Source organism: Notamacropus eugenii, chromosome 2 (genome assembly GCF_028372415.1).
Source record: "Notamacropus eugenii isolate mMacEug1 chromosome 2, mMacEug1.pri_v2, whole genome shotgun sequence".
Classification (NCBI taxonomy): Eukaryota; Metazoa; Chordata; class Mammalia; order Diprotodontia; family Macropodidae; genus Notamacropus; species Notamacropus eugenii.
The window spans coordinates 311,120,182-311,142,364 of NC_092873.1; the positions used below are offsets into that span (position 1 = coordinate 311,120,182).

At 36.9% G+C, this 22,183-nt stretch overlaps 1 protein-coding gene across 3 annotated transcripts in view; it reads left to right on the forward strand.

Annotated features, from left to right (window-relative positions):
• Window positions 1-22,183, forward strand: part of MYO1D (myosin ID) — a 395,320-nt gene that overhangs the window by 221,519 nt on the left and 151,618 nt on the right. For all 3 annotated transcript variants that reach the window (XM_072644957.1, XM_072644959.1, XM_072644958.1), the window contains exon 17: window positions 17,243-17,466. In XM_072644957.1, coding sequence (XP_072501058.1) covers window positions 17,243-17,466 — 224 coding nt within the window. The remainder of the gene's footprint in view (window positions 1-17,242; window positions 17,467-22,183) is intronic.

Consider the following 22,183-nt stretch of genomic DNA (forward strand, 5'->3'; position numbering starts at 1 on the left):
GACTATAAATTTGTTCAGCTAGCAGTTTTTTGTATAGTGCAAAAGAAAATTTCAAGCCTACTCAGGGAGGGAAGAGAGAGTCAATTAAAAATTAACCAGATTTTATTGTACTTGTCTAAAAATGGCTATTAGCTGTTTTCTTTCATCAAACTGATCCAAACATTGATTTTTTTTTAAAAAAAATATAATACTGTAGTATACAGCCTTCCTTTCCAACCACACAGCCTCAGAAGTCAATAGAGGAAACCTTGTCAATCAAATATTCTTCTGCCTTTGACTTAATCAGAATGTTTTGTTAAATAACTTCCAGGCAGCAAAGATTGAGATTTCTTGGCAACCTATGGCTAAAATAAAATTTATTGTAATATTAGCTAGACAGAGCTTATTTTTGAAGACTGATGTGTGGTTCCTGAGCTCTATAGCCACCATCTTTATACCTAAAATCCATCCTTTGGATGCTTAGAAATGCGGTTTGTCTCTTTTAGCTAGCCTTGTCTCTTGGCCTTCATATAATTAGAATGCTAAATCTATTTCCATCACCTGGTCAACAAACTCAATCAGTCAACATTTGCTAAGTGCCTCTTACCTTCCAGGCAGAAGGCTAAGCCCTGGAGAAGCAAAAAAAGGCAAAAGACAGTCCCTACCCTCAAGGAGCTTATAATCTAACAAGGGAAAGTATTTTGCATATGCTCCTGGAAGCAATAGAGAGCCACTAGAATTTATTGAGTAGGGGGTGGCATGGTCAGAACTGTGATTTAGGAGAATCGCATTAGTGTATTGAAACAGACAGTCACTGTCCCCCTCAAGCAGGCTATTGCAATAATCAAGATGTGAGTGGAAATGAAATTTATATTTCTATATTCTAGAGCAGAGCTTCTCAATCTGAAGTCCCTTGATTTATTTCAGGAGGCTCATGAACCTTGATGGGAAGAAATTATATGTTTATTCTTACTACCCTTTAGTTTCTTTTTTAAACTTAAGTATTTTATTTTTAGGAAGTTAGAAACAATGTCCCTGAGAACATGCAAACAAATATATACAAAACAAACTATATGCAGGATAAATAGACTTCACCAGACTGCCAAAGAGGTCTGGGGGGGGGGGGGGGGGCGCAGATAATAACCCATGCTCTAGAAAGACTGCACCTAAAGCAATCTATTTATTGTACAATATATACATTTTACTTTAGAAACCTGACCAATAATTGATATTATGGCAAACTCAAGTCTCAAATTCCTATAAGGCATTGAATAAATAACTAAAAGGGGAAAAAAGCAGTTAGATAAAGGTGACCAGTGTAGCAACTGAACCTACCTGTGTATTCATTGTTTCTCACCCATAGTACTCCATCTCTATAAAAAAGGGAGTGAGGTACATACATTTTTCTCATCACTTCTCTACCACCAAATTCGGTCATCACAATAACATATCATTCACTTTTATTTAGTTCTCAGTTGTCACTGTGTATTTTGTTCACAGGTTCTGCTTACTTCAACCTGCATCTGATCATAGAAGTCTTGCTGTGCCTCTCTGAATTCTTTGTATATGTCATTCCTTACGGCATACGTTTGTCACATGGTCTAGATAACCTTTCAAGGTTCTTTCTAGTACTTTTTATCCTATACTACAGTGCCCTAGGCCTTCTGTACTCTCATGATCCATTTATTGTGTGCACTCATTTTAGTAGTATCCAACTCATCCCATTTGGAGTTTTCTTGGCAAGGATCCTGGAGTAGTTCACCATTTTCTTCTCCAGTTCCTTTTACAGATGGGGAAATTGAGTCAAATAAAATTAAGTGACTTGCCTAGGGTCACACAGGTAGTAAATCTCTGATGTCAGATTTGAACTCAAGAAGATGAATCTTCCTGACTCCAGGCGCTCTGTGCACTATGATGTATAACCCTTATCAAAGTATATGAATACTTTCTTATTTGTTGTCTGTTAGTTCTCGAGGACAAAATGTGCTGAAACATACCCGCTGGATTGGGTTTCTCTCTGTCTTTCCTGAGGGCCTTATTTGGATCTTGTTGGCCTCTCATACCCTCTTAGTGCTTTTTCATCTTCCTAATGCCTAGAACAGGTTTCCCTGAAAGCACCACATTCAGGTTAGCAACTGGAAACTGTGATCAGTGTATCAAGTGCCAAAGGATACTTATTTCCTTATTCTTCCCCCAAAAAAGGGAAAGGAAAATGAATATTCTCCCACTACTAGCTGGACACATTTTAGCATCATAAGAACATGAAAAAAAATGAACTGCATTCCTCACTTGCACCCAGCTTATATTGCTTTCTCATAGTTAAAACTAACACAAATCACTCCAGTATTGCTTGAGGAACCCATGCTGTATTTCCTACCCAAAGCCAGTAACAACATCACCTATACCTTCTCAATGGTACAGCTATTATGCATTTAACTGAAGCGTTAATTAGGCAGCTTCTCTAAGGAAGTAGTGCAGTGGATTGGGCATTAGAGCTCCTCCATAGCTTGGATTATGATGATTCGCCTCCTAGATCTCCCCACCTTCACACACACTCTCCTTTGGTCCTCCTGGTAAATCATCCCCAAACACTACCTTCTGCATATCATTCCTCTGCCCCCCAATACATGACTTCAAAGGCTTTATATTTTCTAAACTTTTGTTTAAAAATAAATTCAGTCATCAAACATTTATTTTCTCTCTTCATTTAGAAGAAACAAAACAAAACCTTCATTTAAAAAAAAATCAAGCAAAATTTTCCCATTGACTGTTTCCACAAGTTTTTGTCTCATTCTGCACCCTGAGTCCCTCCGCTATCTGTCAGGAGGTGGGCAGCGTATTTCCTAATTGGTCCTCAAGAGTTGTAGTGGATCATTGATCAGTTATTAAGTCTTTCAAAGCTGTTTATCTTTGCAATGTTGTAGTCATGGTATAAAATGTCCTAGTTCTGCTCACTTCACTCAGGGCCTTCCAGGTTTCTCTGAAAGCATCCCTTTCATCACTTCTTGTGACAGAGTAGTATTGCATCACCTTCACACACCATGTTTGTTCAGCCATTCTCCAATCAGTGGTACTGCCTCAATTTCTAGTTCTCAGCCACCACCAAGAAATGCTACTAAAATATTTTTGTACATATACTCTTTGGCGTATAGGTTAAGTATTAGTATGCAAAATTTAGCACCTCTTTGGACATAGCTTGCAAAATGAATGTCCCAGTCCATGGCTTTGCCAACTGTGCATGAATAGGCCTGCCTTCCACAGCCTTGCCGACATTCATTGTTTTCTTTTTTTCAATTTTGTCAATCTGAAGGGTGTGAGATAAGGACCTCAGAGTGACATTTACAATTCTCGGTTAATGATTTGGAGACTATTTTTATATGGCTGTATGAATTTGTTCGCTTAAACTTTCAAATCCACACTCTTTAGCCTTGCATTTGAGACTCACCTCAATCTGACTCCAACCTACTTTCCCACCCTAGTGTCTTAGTAGTTTCCAACATGACCCTTCTGTTTTATTCCAACTTGGTCAATTTATTGGCCATAAATTTGTCTGTATTATTGCCTCTAGGAAGCCTTCACACTCCACTTTTTTTCTACACAGTCAAATACTAGCAATACTTGTAACGCTTGACTCAGATTCCATCTCCTCTGGAAGCCTTCCTTGGCTGCCATTATGTGAAAGGATTTCTCTCTCCTTTTAACCCCTTCAGCACTTATATACATAATCGTACTTCTTATTTTTAATATGTGTGACTCTTATGTGTGATTATAAACATCTTTGAGCCCAAGTATAGTACTTTTAGTGTTCGGTAAATATTTGGAGTTGGTTTTTTGAAAATTACACCAAAAATAATAAAATTAATCATACTGTGAATGGTCTTATCTCTTAAAGTTTCAGAGAGGTAGGCAGTGATATGTTAGTTCCATCTAAGAAAGAGAAGAGAAAAAAATACAGCCTTTTTTCTGAGGCTAACAAAGTCTGCCTACTTACAGATCCTGAACTATCAAACACGGATGGATGTTTAGAGCAGTCTAAAAATAGGGCCTTTGAATCAATCTCAGGTGTCCCACTCAAACTGTGCTATTGATGTTTTGTGCCAGGATTTTCCCCTGCTTGGGCCTTTTTTTTTTTTTTTGCCTTCATGTAATGTTCTGCACAAAATTGGACTGAATCACAGGGTCAGCTGTGATAAAGAGTATGCTTTTCCTGTTAATTCCCATGACAGAGGTTGAGATACTCAATGTCCTCAAATTTTGCCCTGGTACCATTTTAATTTTTTTATGTGATTTCCTAAAATATTTTTATCATCCACCTGGGGATAGAAAATTCTCTGGGGGAATTTCAGCCCACTCTTTCAGCGGGCTGAAACGTAATGCACCTATCTTTACCAAAATGATAAACAGTATGTTAGAACACTGATTTATTTTAGTCATTATCTCGTGTATTATCTTGTACGGGTAACACACATGAGGTTGATCAAACTATCTAATGGAATGGTTAAGCCCGAGCTCACATCCCAAAATCGTTTGACAAAGTTTTGAGGAATAGTACCTTCAAAGTAGTTTATTGGGATTTTTTTGCTTACTTGAAATTCTAACCACCAGGTCTTTGTGCTGGTACCCCGCTTGTGGCACAGATGGTTTAGCTCACATATATGGTGTAGTAAGTGAGAAAATAATCTGGATTTGGAGTCCACGCATCTGGGCTTCAATCCTGCTTTTTTCATGTAATACTTGTATGACTTGGAGCATGCTGCTTGCCTCTCTGGGCCTCAGTCTCTTCAGATGTAAGATAACAGGGTGGACTAGGTGACTTTTAAGGTCACTGCAACTTCTAATCTATAATGTTATAAACATTTATAAACAATGGGGTGCAAAAATTCTATTATCAAAGCATATTTGCCTTAGGAGAACCTGAGTTTTCCTTTATTAACTTGATTACATATGTAAGAAAGTACAGCATATATTCTATTTTATATCTATGAGAACACAAAACAGTGGCATACAACTAAACTGTAATATAATGAATGAAATTATTGTAGTCATGTGGAGCTAGCTAACCATTATCCTCAAGCAAATCTGCTTTGATTATGGTCGCTCCCCACCTTCCCCCAGGGTTTTAGTGTTTTACTAAGGACTAGATATTCATTACATGCATAGTAAACTGTTTTGTTTTATAATTTATAACAAATATATGCATGTATAAATATATAAAAATGCATATTTTATCATAAATTTTCATTTTATAATTCATTTAGAAATTTCATGATTTATTTTAAAATTTTGTGTCATAAGTTTAAATTTTCATTTTATATTTTAAGATTTAATTTTATTATATACATACAATAAAGAAAGGTGTTTCCTTGAGATTAAGGGTTCTTAACCTGGTATCCATGGACTGTCTCATGCTCCTATTGTCTCAGACTACAAAATGTAAAATAAATGAGCAAAATTCAGCATATTTTTGTTGGAATGGATATATTTGCTTCTTAAACTAAGCCATTGCGGGGCGGGGGGGGAGTTTGCCTTTGTCCCCACTTTCAGGCTGCTGCCATTAATGTTGTTATGACTTCCTTGGAGCTGTGAAGTACATTTTCCATATACACACACAATTATGTACACATATATATGTAGACGTATTTATATATCTATGTTTAAGGTTCTAGTGTATAACTTCGTAGTTCTATAGAAACATTTAACCTATTGTCCCAAAGGTCAATAAAATGCTGTCACCTGGGCAAATCCAGTCAATCCTGGGAGAATGTTCATGTATTTCCCAACAGTCTACTTGAGGTCATTTTGCTCAGTGTGACTGGCTGTGCTGAGTTTAGAGTCAGAAGACCTAAGGGTAGACTCTGGGTCTTCCTTCATCTATTATACTAGTCCTGACAATACCTCCAGTGGATTGTTGGGAGGCTCCAGTGTGCCAAGTATATCAAGCGCCCTGTGAACTCTAAGTCCCACAGGAAGCTCAGCTATTATATTGCCATCGCTGAGGCAGCCACACAAGTTATTTTCTTTTTTAAGGAGGTAAGGGTTATGAAGATAAGATATCAAAAGCAGCTACAGGGTTGAAAAATTTGCTGCTAAATGTCAAAGCTATTCTCTCTCAACTATATAGTTAAATCCAGCCAACTGGAAAGTCATTCTGGAGTTAAAGGACCTGAGTTCAAATCCTGCCACTGAAACTTAACTCCCTCTGTGAGTTTGACTGAGTCGCTTGGCCTCTCCCTCAGTTTCTTTGTTTGTTAAATGAGAGTATTAGATTCAATGGCTTCTGACATCTCTTCTGGCTTGGCATCTATGATTATAGGCAAGTTAAAAATCCACCTGCCCAAACCTCAGAACTCCTTTGATGGTTCCCTCCCATCTGGAAGTAGTAGGAGAATACTGGCAGTTTCATCAAGAGTAAGAACGATTTCTTCCTGAGTACAAATCCAGCCGTAGACATGTGCTAGCTGTGTGACCCTAGACAAGTCACTCAACCCTGTCTTCCTCAGTTTCTTTATCTTTAAAATAAGCTGGAAAAGGCAATGGTAAATTACTCCAGTATCTTTGCCAAGGAAACCCCAAATGGGGTCACAAAGAGTCAGACATGACTGAATCTCAACATCAACTCCCTGTCTTACCCACACTGGAAGTACAAGTCTATTCATTGCATTTGCCCATCACTGCTCTGCAGGGGAGTTTTGATTTGCTCCATTTCTAGCATAAGGCTGTTCACTACTCCTTAGACAACCTGATGGTATCCCCTCTCCCAGAGGTTCAACATAATGGTGCTGGACTCAATGTAGACCCCAAATTGGCTTTAGCCTAACTGAGGTGAAGTGATCCACCATTCCCACTCTCCCCCAGTGGCAGGGATAGCAGGAATATGTCACATGCCTGACTAATAAACCCACTTGGAAAAATAAAGCAATATATTTTGAGGGTGAGGCTATCTTCCACATTCCATTCCTCATGTGTTTCTACAGATTTTCCCCTTTGCTGTTCATTTCCCTGATCTTACATATGAAATGCAAAATCTCAGGCGTTCTTTAGATATAGTAGCTCACTTTGATCAGCAGATTACAGGATTCTGACTAGTTTCTAATATCTACATGTTTTTTGAAGTGCTACTCACTAAACTTTGGATTTTAGCCATCATTAGTTATTTTCAGCACTATTTTCTTAATAATTTTCTTATTATCTGAGTGTTTGGGGGTTTTTTACATACTGCATTCATCCTTCTTATAGGTGGGCTATAATCTACAGAAGCTACCAGAGGGCCGGATGTGATAAGTGAATGATCAAAAGACTACCCCTTGAATAGTATGAGTGATTGCCCCTCGTTTATATTTTGTACACTAAATGAAAGAAAATAGTATTTTCAAAAAACTATTTTTTCCAAAACTGATAATCAAATTTATTAACAAATACTAGCTAAAACTTTAAATAAAGAGTTCTAAAGGTATAATAAATTGTTTCAATTAAAATGTTTTCCTATGTAGTTTTTTACTCTATGGAGCTTAACTGTTCCCCCATCTTCCTATCTTTCCTTCCTCCCTAAAAACAAACAATAGCAATGAAAAATAACTTTGGGATTTAAAATGCATTTTGGTTAGGTAACTGAACCACTGTGAACCCTAGAATATAACCCTATAATTTCATCCCTTTGGTTTTCAAAGAACAATGAAGGGAAGACCTTCATGCTGGCATTTGGGTGGAGGCGTGACAAGCCATCTGCACAGCATGTTGGGCTAGATGGGAAATGAGAATAACTGTTGCCTAGAAATGGCTGGATGGCTTGCTAAGGCCCCATGAAATACTATTATTTTGATATACCTTGTTTCTTTGATGGCAGATCTTCATCATAAAGTAACTAAAAATGACATGTTTTACATATGTATATTCTGCTTTCCCTCGACTCCCCTCACATAACTGGCCCATGTGATGATGGTTCCCTGGCAACTAGCATTCCAAAAAAAAACCCAACAACACCACCACCAACAGCTTAGTTTTGCAGTGAAATAGATTAGAGGCATAGGGGAAGAAGGCACGGTTTGGGAGAAAGTTTGGAGCAAATGTCAGATGTTGACTGGAAAAGAAATTGAACAAGTTTACCTGAAAGGAAAAGGGAAAAGCATTATATAGTGCTCACTATGTAGCAAGCACTGTGCTAAGTGATTTACAAATATTATCTCATTTTATCCTCATAGCAACCTATCCCCATTTTACAGTCAAGGAAATTGAGGCAAAGAAAGGCTAAGAGACTTGCCCAGAGTCATAGTGCTAGTCAATGTCTAAAGCTTGATTTGAACTCAAGTCTTCCTAACTACAAGGCCAGCGCTCTATTCACATAGCTGCCCAGCAATTTTTTCCTATTAAGTGCTTACTGCATGCTGAGCATACAAAGACAAAAATGAAAAATCATCTGCCTGTAAGAAACTTACATTCTATTAAGGAAAACAATCAATGAAGTTCTTAAGATCAGGGATTTTTTTTAACCTTTCTTTGTATCCCTAGCACTTGGCATATTGCTTGGCACAGGGTAGGTGCTTAATAATGCTTGTTAACTGACAAATTGATTTAATTATGTACAAAATACATACAGGGTAAGTACATGGTGATTTGATGCACTGTCCCTGGCAGCTGAGAGCTCAGCCTCCTGTGGGATGTAGCACTAGAGATGACTCTGAAGGAAGACAGGAAATCTAAGAGGTGGACATGAGAAATGAGTCCAAACCATTCAGTTCAAGATAAATTCTTCTTTAAAAAATTATGAAAATAAACCCCAACATTTTTTCTTGACCCAAGAGAGGACCTGACATTAGAAGATAGGTACCTTTAGCCTTAACCATGTTTAGTTGACATTAGCAATGTGATATCTAAGTAGAAATTGACTTATATCTCCCCAGAAGTTGAAAGGAAAAGTTCAGTGATCCATAAATAGTTATGTGTGACATCTGCATTTAGACCGTAATTGAATCTATAACAAATAATATTGTTTAAGATCCTGTTGTTGAGAATGAGGCCAAGTCCTAGGTGAACCACATAGCCGGTGGTTGGTTTTGATAGATGACCTCTAACTGCAGTCTAGTAGAAATGACCAAACATGTAAAAGGCAAAGCAAATGGAGACTGTCTCTTGGATGTTGAGGTCAGGGAGAATACTGATGAATGAGTAATAGTTTATAGTGTTAATAGTTGTCAAGTAAGGAGAATTAAGATGACAAAAAACTCATTTAATGTGGAAGCAAATAAGACATCAGTGTGATTAGTAGCATGCTCTGCAGTGATGAGTTTAAAAAATGAATTGTTGATGATTCAGAAACAAATCAGCTAGAGAGAACAATCACACAATGGCTACAGATAACCTTTTATAAGAACTTGAAGATAAAAGACTGGAGGTAGCAAGAGGGTGATGGTGAGTCTAGTATTGCTTTCTCAAGGGTCACTGTGACTTGGGAATTGTTCATATAATAAGGAAAGGAGACTAGAGAGTAAATTTATCAAGAAAGCTATTACAAATACAACAAAAATAGTGGAATCCAGTCAACTCTCAATTACCCAAAGGTAACATTTGATTTCTGTCATTTTAAATTGCTATTTCTAGACAAGGCAAAAAGAAAAAGATGATTAAAAGAGATAAAAAATGAAGCTACATTATGTTTAAATGTGTTATAGGTAATGAAATATCAATATTTAATATACATACACACACCAAATGCCATAGCATCTAAATGTAAAAAAAAAAATTGATGATATTACAGATAGAAAACAAAAATAAACCTCTAATAAGTAGCAACCTCTATTGTGCCTCTTTTAGACCTAGACAAATATAACAAAAATAAGCAAGAAAGAAGTTAATGTATCTGAGTAAAATTTTCAAAAAGCTAGATAAGATACTTCTCTAGTAATTAGTCAGTGGGGACAGAAAGGAATATACATATAATTCAATAGAGCATGTGACCCTTACAAAAAATGACTAGATGTTATGGTATAAAAACTTCATAATCAAAAGGGAGAGGAAGGAAGGACATATTAAACATTTTCTTTAGAGAACAGAACACAATGAAAACTATAATCAGTGAAGGGCATTTGAAGAAAGGATTTAAGCTTAAAGGTATATTAAATAACCTAATCCTAAAGAATATATTGATCAAAGAATAAATAACACAAATAATGGATATTTTCATTTAAAAAAGTAACCTTAAAGAGACAATATACCAAAACTTTTAAGATTTAGCCCAAAAAGGGGGAGTAGAGAGATATACACATGCTAGCTCCTAATCCACAGCCCATAAAATACCTGTGGAGAGGAGCTCCCAATAAATTCTGGAGTGGCAGAGGCCTCAGAACAGTGGGGTGGAGGAGATTTCTGTTCCAGAAAGACCCGAGGGGGCCGATGCCAGGGCGCAGCCCAGCCCTGCCTTGCCACACGGCATGGCACTGGGGAGGGGGGAGCGGGTCCGGGCGGGCTTTGGGGATAGAGTCTCCAGCCACAGCGCAGGTCCCTCCACCCACAGGCTCCAGGGGTCACTGAGAGGGTCTTTTTGGCTCCCCGAGAGGGGAGCAGGGTGTCCCCATGGCTTGGGCCCCCTCCGGGGGCAGCGGCAGAAGTGGCAGCAGACAGGGGCTCCCAAAGCAGGCAGGAGCCAGGATCCATTGTTGAAGGTCTCCACATAAACCCCCTGAGGGAACTGAGCCCTGTGAGGTGGCCCTGCCCCCACCCAAGCAGCTGAACTTAATCTCACACTGAATAGCAGCCTTGCCCCCGCCAAAAGTCCTGAGGCTGGGAAGCAGGATTTGAATCTCAGACCCTAAACTCTAGCTGGGCGGATCTGGAGGCGAGGTGGGTGTGGAGAGGAAATTCAGAAGTCCAGTAACTGGCTGGGAAAATGCCCAGAAAAGGGAAAAAAATAGGGCCATAGAAGGCTACTTTCTTGGTGAACAGATATTTCCTCCCATCCTTTCAGATGAGGAAGAACAATGCTTACCATCAGGGAAAGACATAGAAATCAAGGCTTCTGTATCCCAAACATCCAAAATAAATATTCAATGGGCTCAGGCCATGGAAGAGCTCAAAAAGGATTTTGAAAATCAAGTTAGAGAGGTGGAGGAAAAACTGGGAAGAGAAGTGAGAGAGATGCAAGAAAAGCATGAAAAGCAGGTCAACACCTTGCTAAAGGAGACCCAAAAAAATGCTGAAGAAAATAACACCTTGAAAAATAGGCTAACTCAATTGGCAAAAGAGATCCAAAAAGCCAATGAGGAGAAGAATGCTTTCAAAAGCAGAATTAGCCAAATGGAAAAGGAGGTTCAAAAGCTTACTGAAGAAAATAGTTCTTTCAAAATTAGAATGGAACAGATGGAGGCTAATGACTTTATGAGAAACCAAGAAATCACAAAACAAAACCAAAAGAATGAAAAAATGGAAGATAATGTGAAATATCTCATTGGAGAAACAACTGACCTGGAAAATAGATCCAGGAGAGACAATTTAAAAATTATGGGACTACCTGAAAGCCATGATCAAAAAAAGAACCTAGACATCATCTTTCATGAAATTATCAAGGAAAACTGCCCTGATATTCTAGAACCAGAGGGCAAAATAAGTATTCAGGGAATCCACAGATCACCGCCTGAAAGAGATCCAAAAAAGAGAAACTCCTAGGAACATTGTGGCCAAATTCCAGAGTTCCCAGATCAAGGAGAAAATATTTCAAGCAGCTAGAAGGAAACAATTCAAATATTGTGGAAATACAATCAGGATAACACAAGATCTAGCAGCTTCTACATTAAGGGATTGAAGGGCATGGAATATGATATTCCAGAAGTCAAAGGAACTAGGACTAAAACCAAGAATCACCTACCCAGCAAAACTGAGTATAATACTTCAAGGGAAAAAATGGTCTTTCAAAGAAATAGAGGACTTTCAAGCATTCTTGATGAAAAGACCAGAGCTGAAAAGAAAATTTGACTTTCAAACACAAGAATGAAGAGAAGCATGAAAAGGTAAACAGCAAAGAGAAGTCATAAGGGACTTACTAGTTGAACTGTTTACATTCCTACATGGAAAGATAATATTAGTAACTCTTAAAACTTTTCAGTGTCTGGGTAGTTGGTGGGATTACACACACACACACACACACACACACACACACACACACACAGCACAAAATGAATTGAATAGGATAGGATCATATCTTAAAGAAATGAAATTAAGTGGTGAGAGAAATATATTGGGAGGAGAAGGGGAGAAATGGAATGGGGCAAATTATCTCTCATAAAAGAGGCAAGAAAAAGACTTTTTAATGGAGGGAAAAAGAGGGGAGGTGAGAGAAAAACATGAAGTTGACTTTCATCACATTCAACTAAAGGAAGGAATAAAATGCACACTCATTTTGGTATGAAAACCTGTCTTACAATACAGGAAAGTGGGGGAGAAGGGGAGAAGTGGGGGTGGGGGATGATGGAAGGGAGGGCAATGGGAGAAGGGAGTAATTTGAAGTCAACACTCTTGGGGAGGGACAGGGTCAAAAGAGAGAATAGAAGCAATGGGGGGCAGGATAGGATGGAGGGAAATATAGTTAGTCTTACACAACACTACTATTATGGAAGTCTTTTGCAAAACTACACAGATATGGCCTATATTGAATTGCTTGCCTTCCCAAAGGGAATGGGTGGGGAGGGAGGGATGAAGAGAAATTGGAACTCAAAGTTTTAGGAACAACTGTCGAGTACTGTTCTTGCTACTAGGAAATAAGAAATGCAGGTAATGGGGTACAGAAAGTTATGTGGCCTACAGGACAAAAGAGAAGATGAGGACAAGGGAAGGGAGGGATGATAGAAGAGAGGGCAGATTGGTGATAGGGGCAACTAGAATGCTCGGTGTTTTGGGGTAGGGGGAAGGGACAAATGGGGAGAAAATTTGGAACCCAAAATTTTGTGAAAATGAATGTTAAAAGTTAAATAAATTAATTAGAAAAAAAAGATTTAGCCAAAAAAGCAGTTCTCGGAGGGAAATTTATATCTCTTAATTTCATCAGTGAAAGAAAAAACGTCAATCAACTGGGCATGCAACTAAAAAGAAAATCTAGGAAAGTAATATTTTTTAAAATTGCAAAGAGATAAACAGAATTGAAAATGAACAAAAAAATTGAACTAATAAAGCTAAGACCTGTTAAAAAATAAAATATATAAATCTTTAACTAATTTGATATTTTAAAGTGCCAGTATCAATAAGCAGCATCATTAGCATTTATATAGCTCTTTTAGGTTTGCAAAATACTTTACAAATATCTCATTCTATCCTAACAACCATGCTGTGAGTTAGATGCTACTGTTATCCCCATTTTACAGATTAGAAAATTGAGTCAGAGTTAAAGTAACTTGCCCAGGGTCACATATCTATTAAGTGTCTGAGGCAGAATTTGAATTCATATCTTCCCAACTCTGGCTCCAGTGAACTTTGTCCATTGTACCATGTAGGTGCCTGTAAGAATGAAAAAGAATTACAACTAATGAAGGGAAAGTAAGGGAAACTATTAGAAATATCTCCCAACAAAACTGCTAACAAACAAAATGAATGGGTGTTTACAAAAACATAAAATATTCAGTTTAACTACACAAGAAATGGAGAGTTTAAATAGACCAAACACAGAAAAATAATTCGAAGATACCAGAAAAAAACTCCCAAAGGAGAAATCCCAAGACCAGGTAAATTTAGTGTTAATTCTCTGACAGAGAATGTTAATTCTAACATTATACAGATTGTATACAAAAATAAATACGGTATTCTAGAAGCTTTTTCTGTGTGACAAATGTGTTTCTTTTAAGAAAACCAGGGAGAGATGAAACAGACACCGAAATGATAGCACCCTATAACTAATGAATATTGATACTAAAAAAATGTTAAATAAAATGTTAGCAAATTATAAATATAATTCGATTTATTTACCCTGTGGCCAAGTTGCATTTATTCAAGAAATGCAGGATAGATTCAATATTAGGAAATCTATCAAAATGATGTTGACATAATGACAAAAACAATAGAAATTGATCATCCCAAAATGTTTTTGACTAAATATAACAGTACTTCTTTATGTAAAAAAAAATTAAATGACATTTTAAACAATACCATTCCTTAAAATAATAAACAGTATCTAAAACCAAGAGCTAGAATATGTTTAAAGGAAAACATCAGAGACCTTCTAATGAATAAATAAATCAAAGATGTCCGATGTCAGCACTGTTGTTTAACTTAGTACTAGAAGTTCTAGCTACAGCAGTAAGACCAAAAAAAAAAAGTTAAAAGAATAAGAATGGGCACAAAGGAAGCAAATGATCATTTTTGGTGAACAATACTCTAGATTCAACCAAAAATTAATTGAAACCATAATTTAATAAAGTAGCAGGACATAAAATAAACTTACACAGATTTTCTCTACATTACCAATAAAACCAATTAAGAAGAGATAAGAAAGGAAGTTTAATTCAGAATTTCAAAAAAAAACTTAAAATATCTGAGAGTCCACCTACCAAGACACATACAGAAATTATAGGAATATAGGTATAAAACGCTTTATAGAAATAGAATTAAACAGTTACTCATAGTTGCATTATACCAGTATATTAAAAAATGAAAATACTTAGTTTATAGATTTAGTATCATAACAATCAAACTACAAATTGGTTATAGAACTAGAAAAATTAAAAATTCATTTGGAGGAATAAAAGGTAAAGAATCTCAAAGAAAATGGTGAAAAAAGTGGGAAGTAGGGGGACCTAGTATTAAATGATCTTCAACTGTATTAGAGAGGGTTAATCACCAAAACTATTTGATACCAGTTAAAAAATAGAAAAGTTGATCAGTGAAGCTGCTTTGACATGTAAGATTCAGAAGCAATAAAACATAGTGACATAATATTTGATAAAGCCAAGGACCCTCACTACTGAGAGTGTACTATTCAACAAAAACTGCTGGAAATACTAGTGAACAGTCTAGCTGAAACTGGGTTTAGACCAGCAGCTGATACCATATCTCCCAATACAACAGACTCTAAATGGATACATAGCCTAATCTAAAAGTTCTTAGTATATAAACAAAATAGAGAAGAGAGATACTTTTCACTTCTCTTAATGGAAGGAATGTTCTTGACTAACGTAGGAATCAGAAGAGATAAAATTGACAGGTTGGATTATATAAAATTGAAAAGTTTTTACACAACTAAATCAAAATAGAATTGGAAGGTCAACAGTTAACTGGAAAATTTTTTTGTAGCAAATTATTCTGATGAACGTCTGATGCCCAAGATATATAATGAATTTATAGATGTATGCTAGTCTAAGAACCATTCTCCATCAAATAAATGATCAAAGTATATAAGCAGGCAGTTCTCAAGAAAAGAAATCCAAGTTAATCAGAAAATGCTCCAAATCATCAATAATAGAAATCCCAATTTAAAAAAACTCTGAGGTTCCACTTCATATACATCAGATTGGCAAAGATGCCTGAAAAGGAAAATTATTTGTTGGAGAAACTATAGGGCTATAAGAATACTCATTTATTGTTAGATCTGTGAAATGGTCCGTTCATTCTTGAAAGCAATTTGAAATTTTACCAAAATGTTAACAAACTGTGAATATACTTTGGTCCAGTGATACCACTACCATACACACATTCTGTGTATGTATGATACAATCTATATACAGAGGTCAAAGAAAGAAGGAAAGGATGTAGATGTACAAAAATATTTATAACAGTACTTTTTTTGTAGCAAAGAACTGGAAACTAAGGAAGTGCTTTTTAATTGGAGAATTGCTCAGTAGCTTATGGTATTAAAAGGGAAACAGTCAAATTTTGAGCAAAATGAAATATTTTTATGCTGTAATAAATTTTAAAAGATAGATTCAGAGAAACCTAGGTGGACTTGGCTGAATTAACATTGAATGAAATGAGCAGATGAATCATACTTCCTGCCTCTTAGCAGAGAGATGATGGACTAAAGGTGAACGATGAGATCTATATTCATGGTCAGTATGGAGGTTTGTTTTCCTTGGCTGTACTTATTTGTTAAAAATGAAAGGCTTTTGGAAAGTTGTAGGGGAAGTTTCATTAGGTTGAGCGAAGTGATTATACTATTGACTTCAAACAAAGAAGAAGAAAAAGGAAAAGAATGTCAATGAAATATTTTCAATACCTAAAGAGTAAATAAGGCACTTCGGAAGAGGACTCAGACAAGCAGGACAATCAGTATTAACAGTACCATATTTTATTTATTTTATACTTTTATATACATATGTATGCACATAATTGATGCACAGTGCCATACAAGGTCATCTTTTTCTGCCATTTACATAAAGAAAAATACATTTGTTGATATTTGTGAAATCAAAAAGAAAAGTTTTTGTAAATATCAGTAGTGCGAAAACAGTGTCTGTGTTTGGTCATTATCAGCATCTCTCTTTATTCTTACTTACACTGTCACTTATGTGAAAAGGCTCAAAATTCTTTCCTTTTAAAGTAAAGCATTTAGTTCTAACTTTTCTTTCCAACCCAGAGCTATAAACTGGGCATCAGTCAAACTTAGGTTAGTGATTTGCAGTAGTCTGAGGTTTAATGCCATCTGTCCTCACCATAAAGTGAGAAACAAGAAAATACCATCTCCTTTATGAAACCTTGCATTTATTTGGTATTTTTGGTATATACGTTCTTGAATATGTTCATATTGCCTTTGTTAATAGAATGTAAGTTCTTTGATGTAGGGACTGTTTCAGTTTCATCTTTGTATATCCAATAACTGGCACAATGTCTGGCACACAGTGGCACTTAATGTTTGCTGATTGATTGATTAGCTGAATTAAATAGAGGGAATATTGGAAAAGCATGACGACTTTCAAATTCTTCCTCAGTCCACTGCATAATCTCATTATTCTGTTTGAAGTATATATTATGAAATCTTAAGAAATCAGATGTACTCTTTCAAAAGTTAGGAAATATTCCAAAGATAAATATAAATTCATTTTGGCTTGTTAGTACTAGTCTTCTCATCGTCTCCACACCACGATTTATATGACTAATTGAGAGTTGATTGAACTTCTTACATTTCCATTTCCTAAAGCTAAACTCTCCCTTTTACTCTTCCACAAAAGCTCCATGCCAAATAACAATTGTGTAATTTTCTATTACGACTTGAATATGCCTGTTTAACTTAGAAGCTAGCCACTTATCAAATGGACAATTTTTATCCTTTTCACTTCTCTTTCTATTACATATAAAGGTGTGGAGGGGCACCATAGCCCGAATAAAATACAAGAGAACAAAGGCTGCTCTGACCATTGTCAGGTACCATCGGCGTTACAAAGTCAAGGCATACATCCAGGAGGTCAACAGGCGCTTGCAGGGTGTTAAGAATATGAAGGACTATGGGAAGCATGTGACATGGCCAACTCCTCCTAAAGTTCTGCATCGCTTTGAAGAGGCCCTCAAGGCGATTTATCAGAGGTAGGAACACATTGGTGCAGTTTCTTACATCAAACTGGTTCTTACTTTTGAAAGCAAAAATATATATATGCAAATAACATGCAAAAGTTGTGATGACACAAAGTTTACTTTGCAAAAGATGAATGATGCGATTGGTGTTGATCTGGAATGTTTTCTTGTTCATTTAAGAGCCTTGCCCTCTTGTCCTCTCAGTGCTCCTACCTTGCCAAACCCTAGACCTGCATTACCCTCAATATCTACCACCTCTTCCATTTCTACTCATTAATGCTGAATGAAGTCTAAGAAAATCATGCAGTTATACCAACTAGGTCTACTACAAATTTGTTACCTAATCTTAACTGGGCACTTTCTGTAACAAACAAGTCTTTTTTTTCCTCCCTAAATGACTCTGCATCACATTCCCCAGTAGGGCTGTTCCAAATTTTCTCTTCTCTCCTTAAACCTCCCCTATGCATCTCGCTTCCTCCTTCCCCTTGCAGAGGATCTTTATATTTTAGTGAAAAAAATAGGTACTATTCATATCAATCTCCTTTCCCATTCTCTAAATCTCAAAAAACCTTAACATCATCCCCCATGCTTTCTTCTTTTACTCCAAACTTAGATGAAAAGATGACCCTTCTTTTACCCTTTACCCTTGATCCCATCCCCTCTCATTTCTTGTAGCAAATAAAGTCCACAATCAAAGCTTTCCTCTCTCAAATCTTTGTTCTCTATTGAGCATTTTCCTGTATCTGAAAAAATCCCCAGATATTATCTATCCTTTAAAAAAAACCCACCCTTTATCTCACCATTCCCTCAAGTTATTATCTTTATCTCTCCTCCCTTTCATACCCAAACTCCTAGAAAAGAGCGACACTTGTTTCTCCTTGCTCTCCTCTCACTGATTTCTAAGCCCCTCACAATCTGGCTTCTGACTATCATGAAGTCAAAACTTTTCTCTCCAGTGATCCCCTAATTGCTAAGTTAAATGTTTTTGGGTTGGTTTTTCCCTTGTAGCTTTCATGTTTCTCAGCTCTCCGTAGTATTTTACACTATTGGCCATTCTTTTTTTCCTAGGCACGTTTTCCTGTCTGGGTTTGTATGACAATTCTTTCTTGATGCTTCTCTCAGCCTCCTCTGCTGGATCCATTTCCCATCTTCTAACTATGGACATTTCAAACCCAATATATATCTAAAACAGGATACTTCATCTTCCCTCCCCCCCCAAAAAAATAATGATACACCATCATTCCAAACTTGCCTGTTTCCCTCAAGGACACCTCCATCTTTTCCAGTACCCTGTTTACAATCTGAGAGTCACCCTCTGTTTCTCATTCTCGCTCATCAAACTATTGCCAAGTCTTGTCTCTTCTGCTTCTATAATATTTCTTGCATCTTCACTTCCTAGTTACTCACACAGCCACATTCTAGTTTGGACCCTCATTACCTCCTGCCTTGACTACTGAAATAACCTCCTAATGGCATCCATGACTCCAATTTATCTGATCTCCAACACTTCCTTGGCAGAACTGACAGTGAGATTTCTAAAGCACAGCTTGAATCAAGTCCCTCCTCTGCTCAGGAAACTGTAGCTGCTCCCAATTGCCTCTAGGATAAAATATCAATCTCCCTTTTTGTAATTTAGAGCCTTTTACAATCTGACCTCAGTCTACCCTTTTATATTTATTATTCGTTACTTCCTTTCATACGCACTCTATAGTTCAACCAAGTGGCCTTTCTTGCTGTTTCTCACACTCAGTATGCTGTCTCCTGAAAGAGAACACATTATCACTCCATATCTGGGAATGCCCTGTTTTCCACCTCCACCCTTTGGAATCCCAAACTTCCTTCCTGTGTCATTCATGGGGCTTTTTCTGATCCCCCAGCTGCTTTCCCTGCTTGGACATTTCAAAATTACCTCTGATCTACTTCATCAATATTTTGTATCTATTAATATGTGTATACACATTTCCCATGGATTAAATGATTTTTATCTTCAAGTCCCCAGCACCTAGAGTTAGTGTCAGTACTTAATAAGGCATGGATGATTGTTGACTGATTCGTAGAAATTTACCAGATTCAGGTAATCTCCTTGTTGGTAAGAACACTCACCTCTTCATCTTGGTATCTCTTGTAGCTCCTAGTCATGGGTGGGTGTGGCTGTACGTGTACATATATGTACATATACACACAAATATACAGATATGTATCCATGTATTTACACATACATACACATGTATATATACATTTCATATATTATGTACCATCTATAAAATATAGTATGCCATCTGTTATAGAGAGTAGGCACTTAATAGATATATTTGATAATTTAATGGAAGGGGGCTTACTTATCTTTCAAACTATACCTGGAATTTAGGTAACCTGCCACCAGATGGCAGTGGCTTGCCATGTCCCTCAGATTCCATTTGTTTCTGGGTAAGAGAAGGTTAATATGCTTCTCCTACCTTGGTTTATTAGCAGACTTGACCAAAATAGATAAATTGAAATCACTTCAATGGAAAAAACAAGAATTCTTTCTAGCATAAGCTTTTTAAAGAGATGCATTTCTGAGTACCATTTGGTACCTTTCTCCCTAATCTTTAACTTTATCAAATTACTTTGAATTTTAGCCTCAGATCAAAAGTCTTTCTTTTCCCAAGGTTTGTACTCAGCCTTCAAATTTAAATGAGAGTGCCCTGGGATTGCTTATCTTGGTTTTAGCCATGGGCGGTCTATTCTGGAGCTTAATGTATTTGAGCTTGTCATGGGAAGAGTCATAGCTTGCCTTTTAGCCTCCGTACTCCCTGAGCTCTCTGTCACAATGCTTTACACAGAATAGATATTTGAAAATGTTTGTTGAATTGGAAAAAAATTGAATTAAACCTGTGAACGCAGAAGGAAAAGAAGGCAGAGAGCTAAGTACTGTTGTGACGCCACTGAGTGTATGACAGCCCCTGGACTGTTCTGCCTCAGCCCAAAATCTTTCCATTTTACTATTTTTGTTTTCTCCTCTTTGTTTTTCTCTCATGGAAGCTGCTGTTTGTGTTGAATTTTATTTCTATATAGTAATTATTTCTCTAATGGTCTTGAATTTTGAAATACAAAATTTGAAATACAAAAATTTGAAGTATTTGAAAATGTGAAATACAAAATACCTCAATTACATGTTAAAGGGACCACCAGCATTACATAGAAAAGGACAAGGAAACTACAACATTTAAACAAGATTGTTTAAAATGGAAAACTGTTTCCATCATAACTACATTAGGATTGAGCAACCCCTGCAGGCATTAACATGTCAAATTCACTTAATGTCCAGCATGATAAGACCTTCGATGCTGACGATGTAGTATAGTGGACACATGCCTGACGACCGGCTCCAACACTTGCTAGTTGTATCTCCTTGGGCAAGTCATTTAACATTTGTGACCTTCAGTTTCCCCATTGGTTAAAAATGGGAATAATAACACTTGAACTACCTATCAGAGTAGAGTTATTTTGAGGGAAATGCTATGTAAATTTATGTTACTATTGTTCATACATGTCTGTTTTATCTTTTTTTTTTTTTAACAATAATTGAGCATTTGTTTTTCTCCACCTCTTGTTAATCACTGGAACAGAAGCAAAAGAGGGAGGGAGAAGGGAGAGAAAAGGAGAAAGCAGGAGTGGGGGAGTCCTCTGTATGGCATAAGCACAATCAAGCAAGACATTCCCACATAGGGCAATCCAAAAATGCATTTCTTATTCTTATTTTGCATATTAGTCCATCATCTCCATCATGAAGTCAAATGAATTTAATTTAGAGCATGCGTATAGACTATTATTCCTCAAGGAAATGAATATTAACCATAAACACCAAAGCATATCTTAGATTTTTAAGAAATAAAGGAAATAATACTGTATTATAGGAGATGCAAAGTACAACAACCTAACCTGAAAAAAAACAAAGATTGATTCTTGATCTGTTAGGAATTTCTAATCTGTTATTTTGAGAATGTGACTATTAACCTGTTGGTTCCCTTAATCTGTTTTCTTTGTAGAATGTTTTTGAATCTAGGTGTAGATCACCTGAAATCTACATCCTAATATAGAGCATTAATTAAGCAGAAGGGAATTTTCAATTCTTTACTCCCAATCTCCTCTAAAGCAAAAGTCAACTTTCAAATTCATCCTCTCCGGTGTTTTGTCAACTTTGATTGTGTGTGTTCGTCCTTCGTTGCCAAAGAAGACCATGCCATCAGAGAAATAATGACATGACTTGTACTTGACTTTGTTTTGAGTGAAGAAGGGCTGTGCAGGTCACCAGCCTCACTTCTCATCCAGAGCCATCTGAATCCAGTGACTAGATATTCATCAGGATGACTGGAGATGAGCCAGGATGAGGCAATTTGGGTTAAGTGACTTGCCCAAGGTCACCCAGCTAGTGAGTGTCAAGTGTATGAGGTGAGATTTGAACTCAGGTCCTCCTGACTCCTGCACTGGTGCTCTATCCACTGCACTACCTAGGTGCCCCTGTCAACTCTAATACAAGTACATGGCATGGCAAAGTCTTCCATTTTCAGTGCTGTCTATGACTGATGTTATAGGTGTGTCAAATGAGTGTTCTTGGGAAGAGAGGAACCAAGACATGGCTTAGCTCCATCTCTAAGAGTCACCAAAGAAGAAAGCTCCCAAACATGTCCTGCTTACAGTGAGATAGCTAAGTATTAAAGCTCCTTCCATTGTGTTGTGGAGCCAC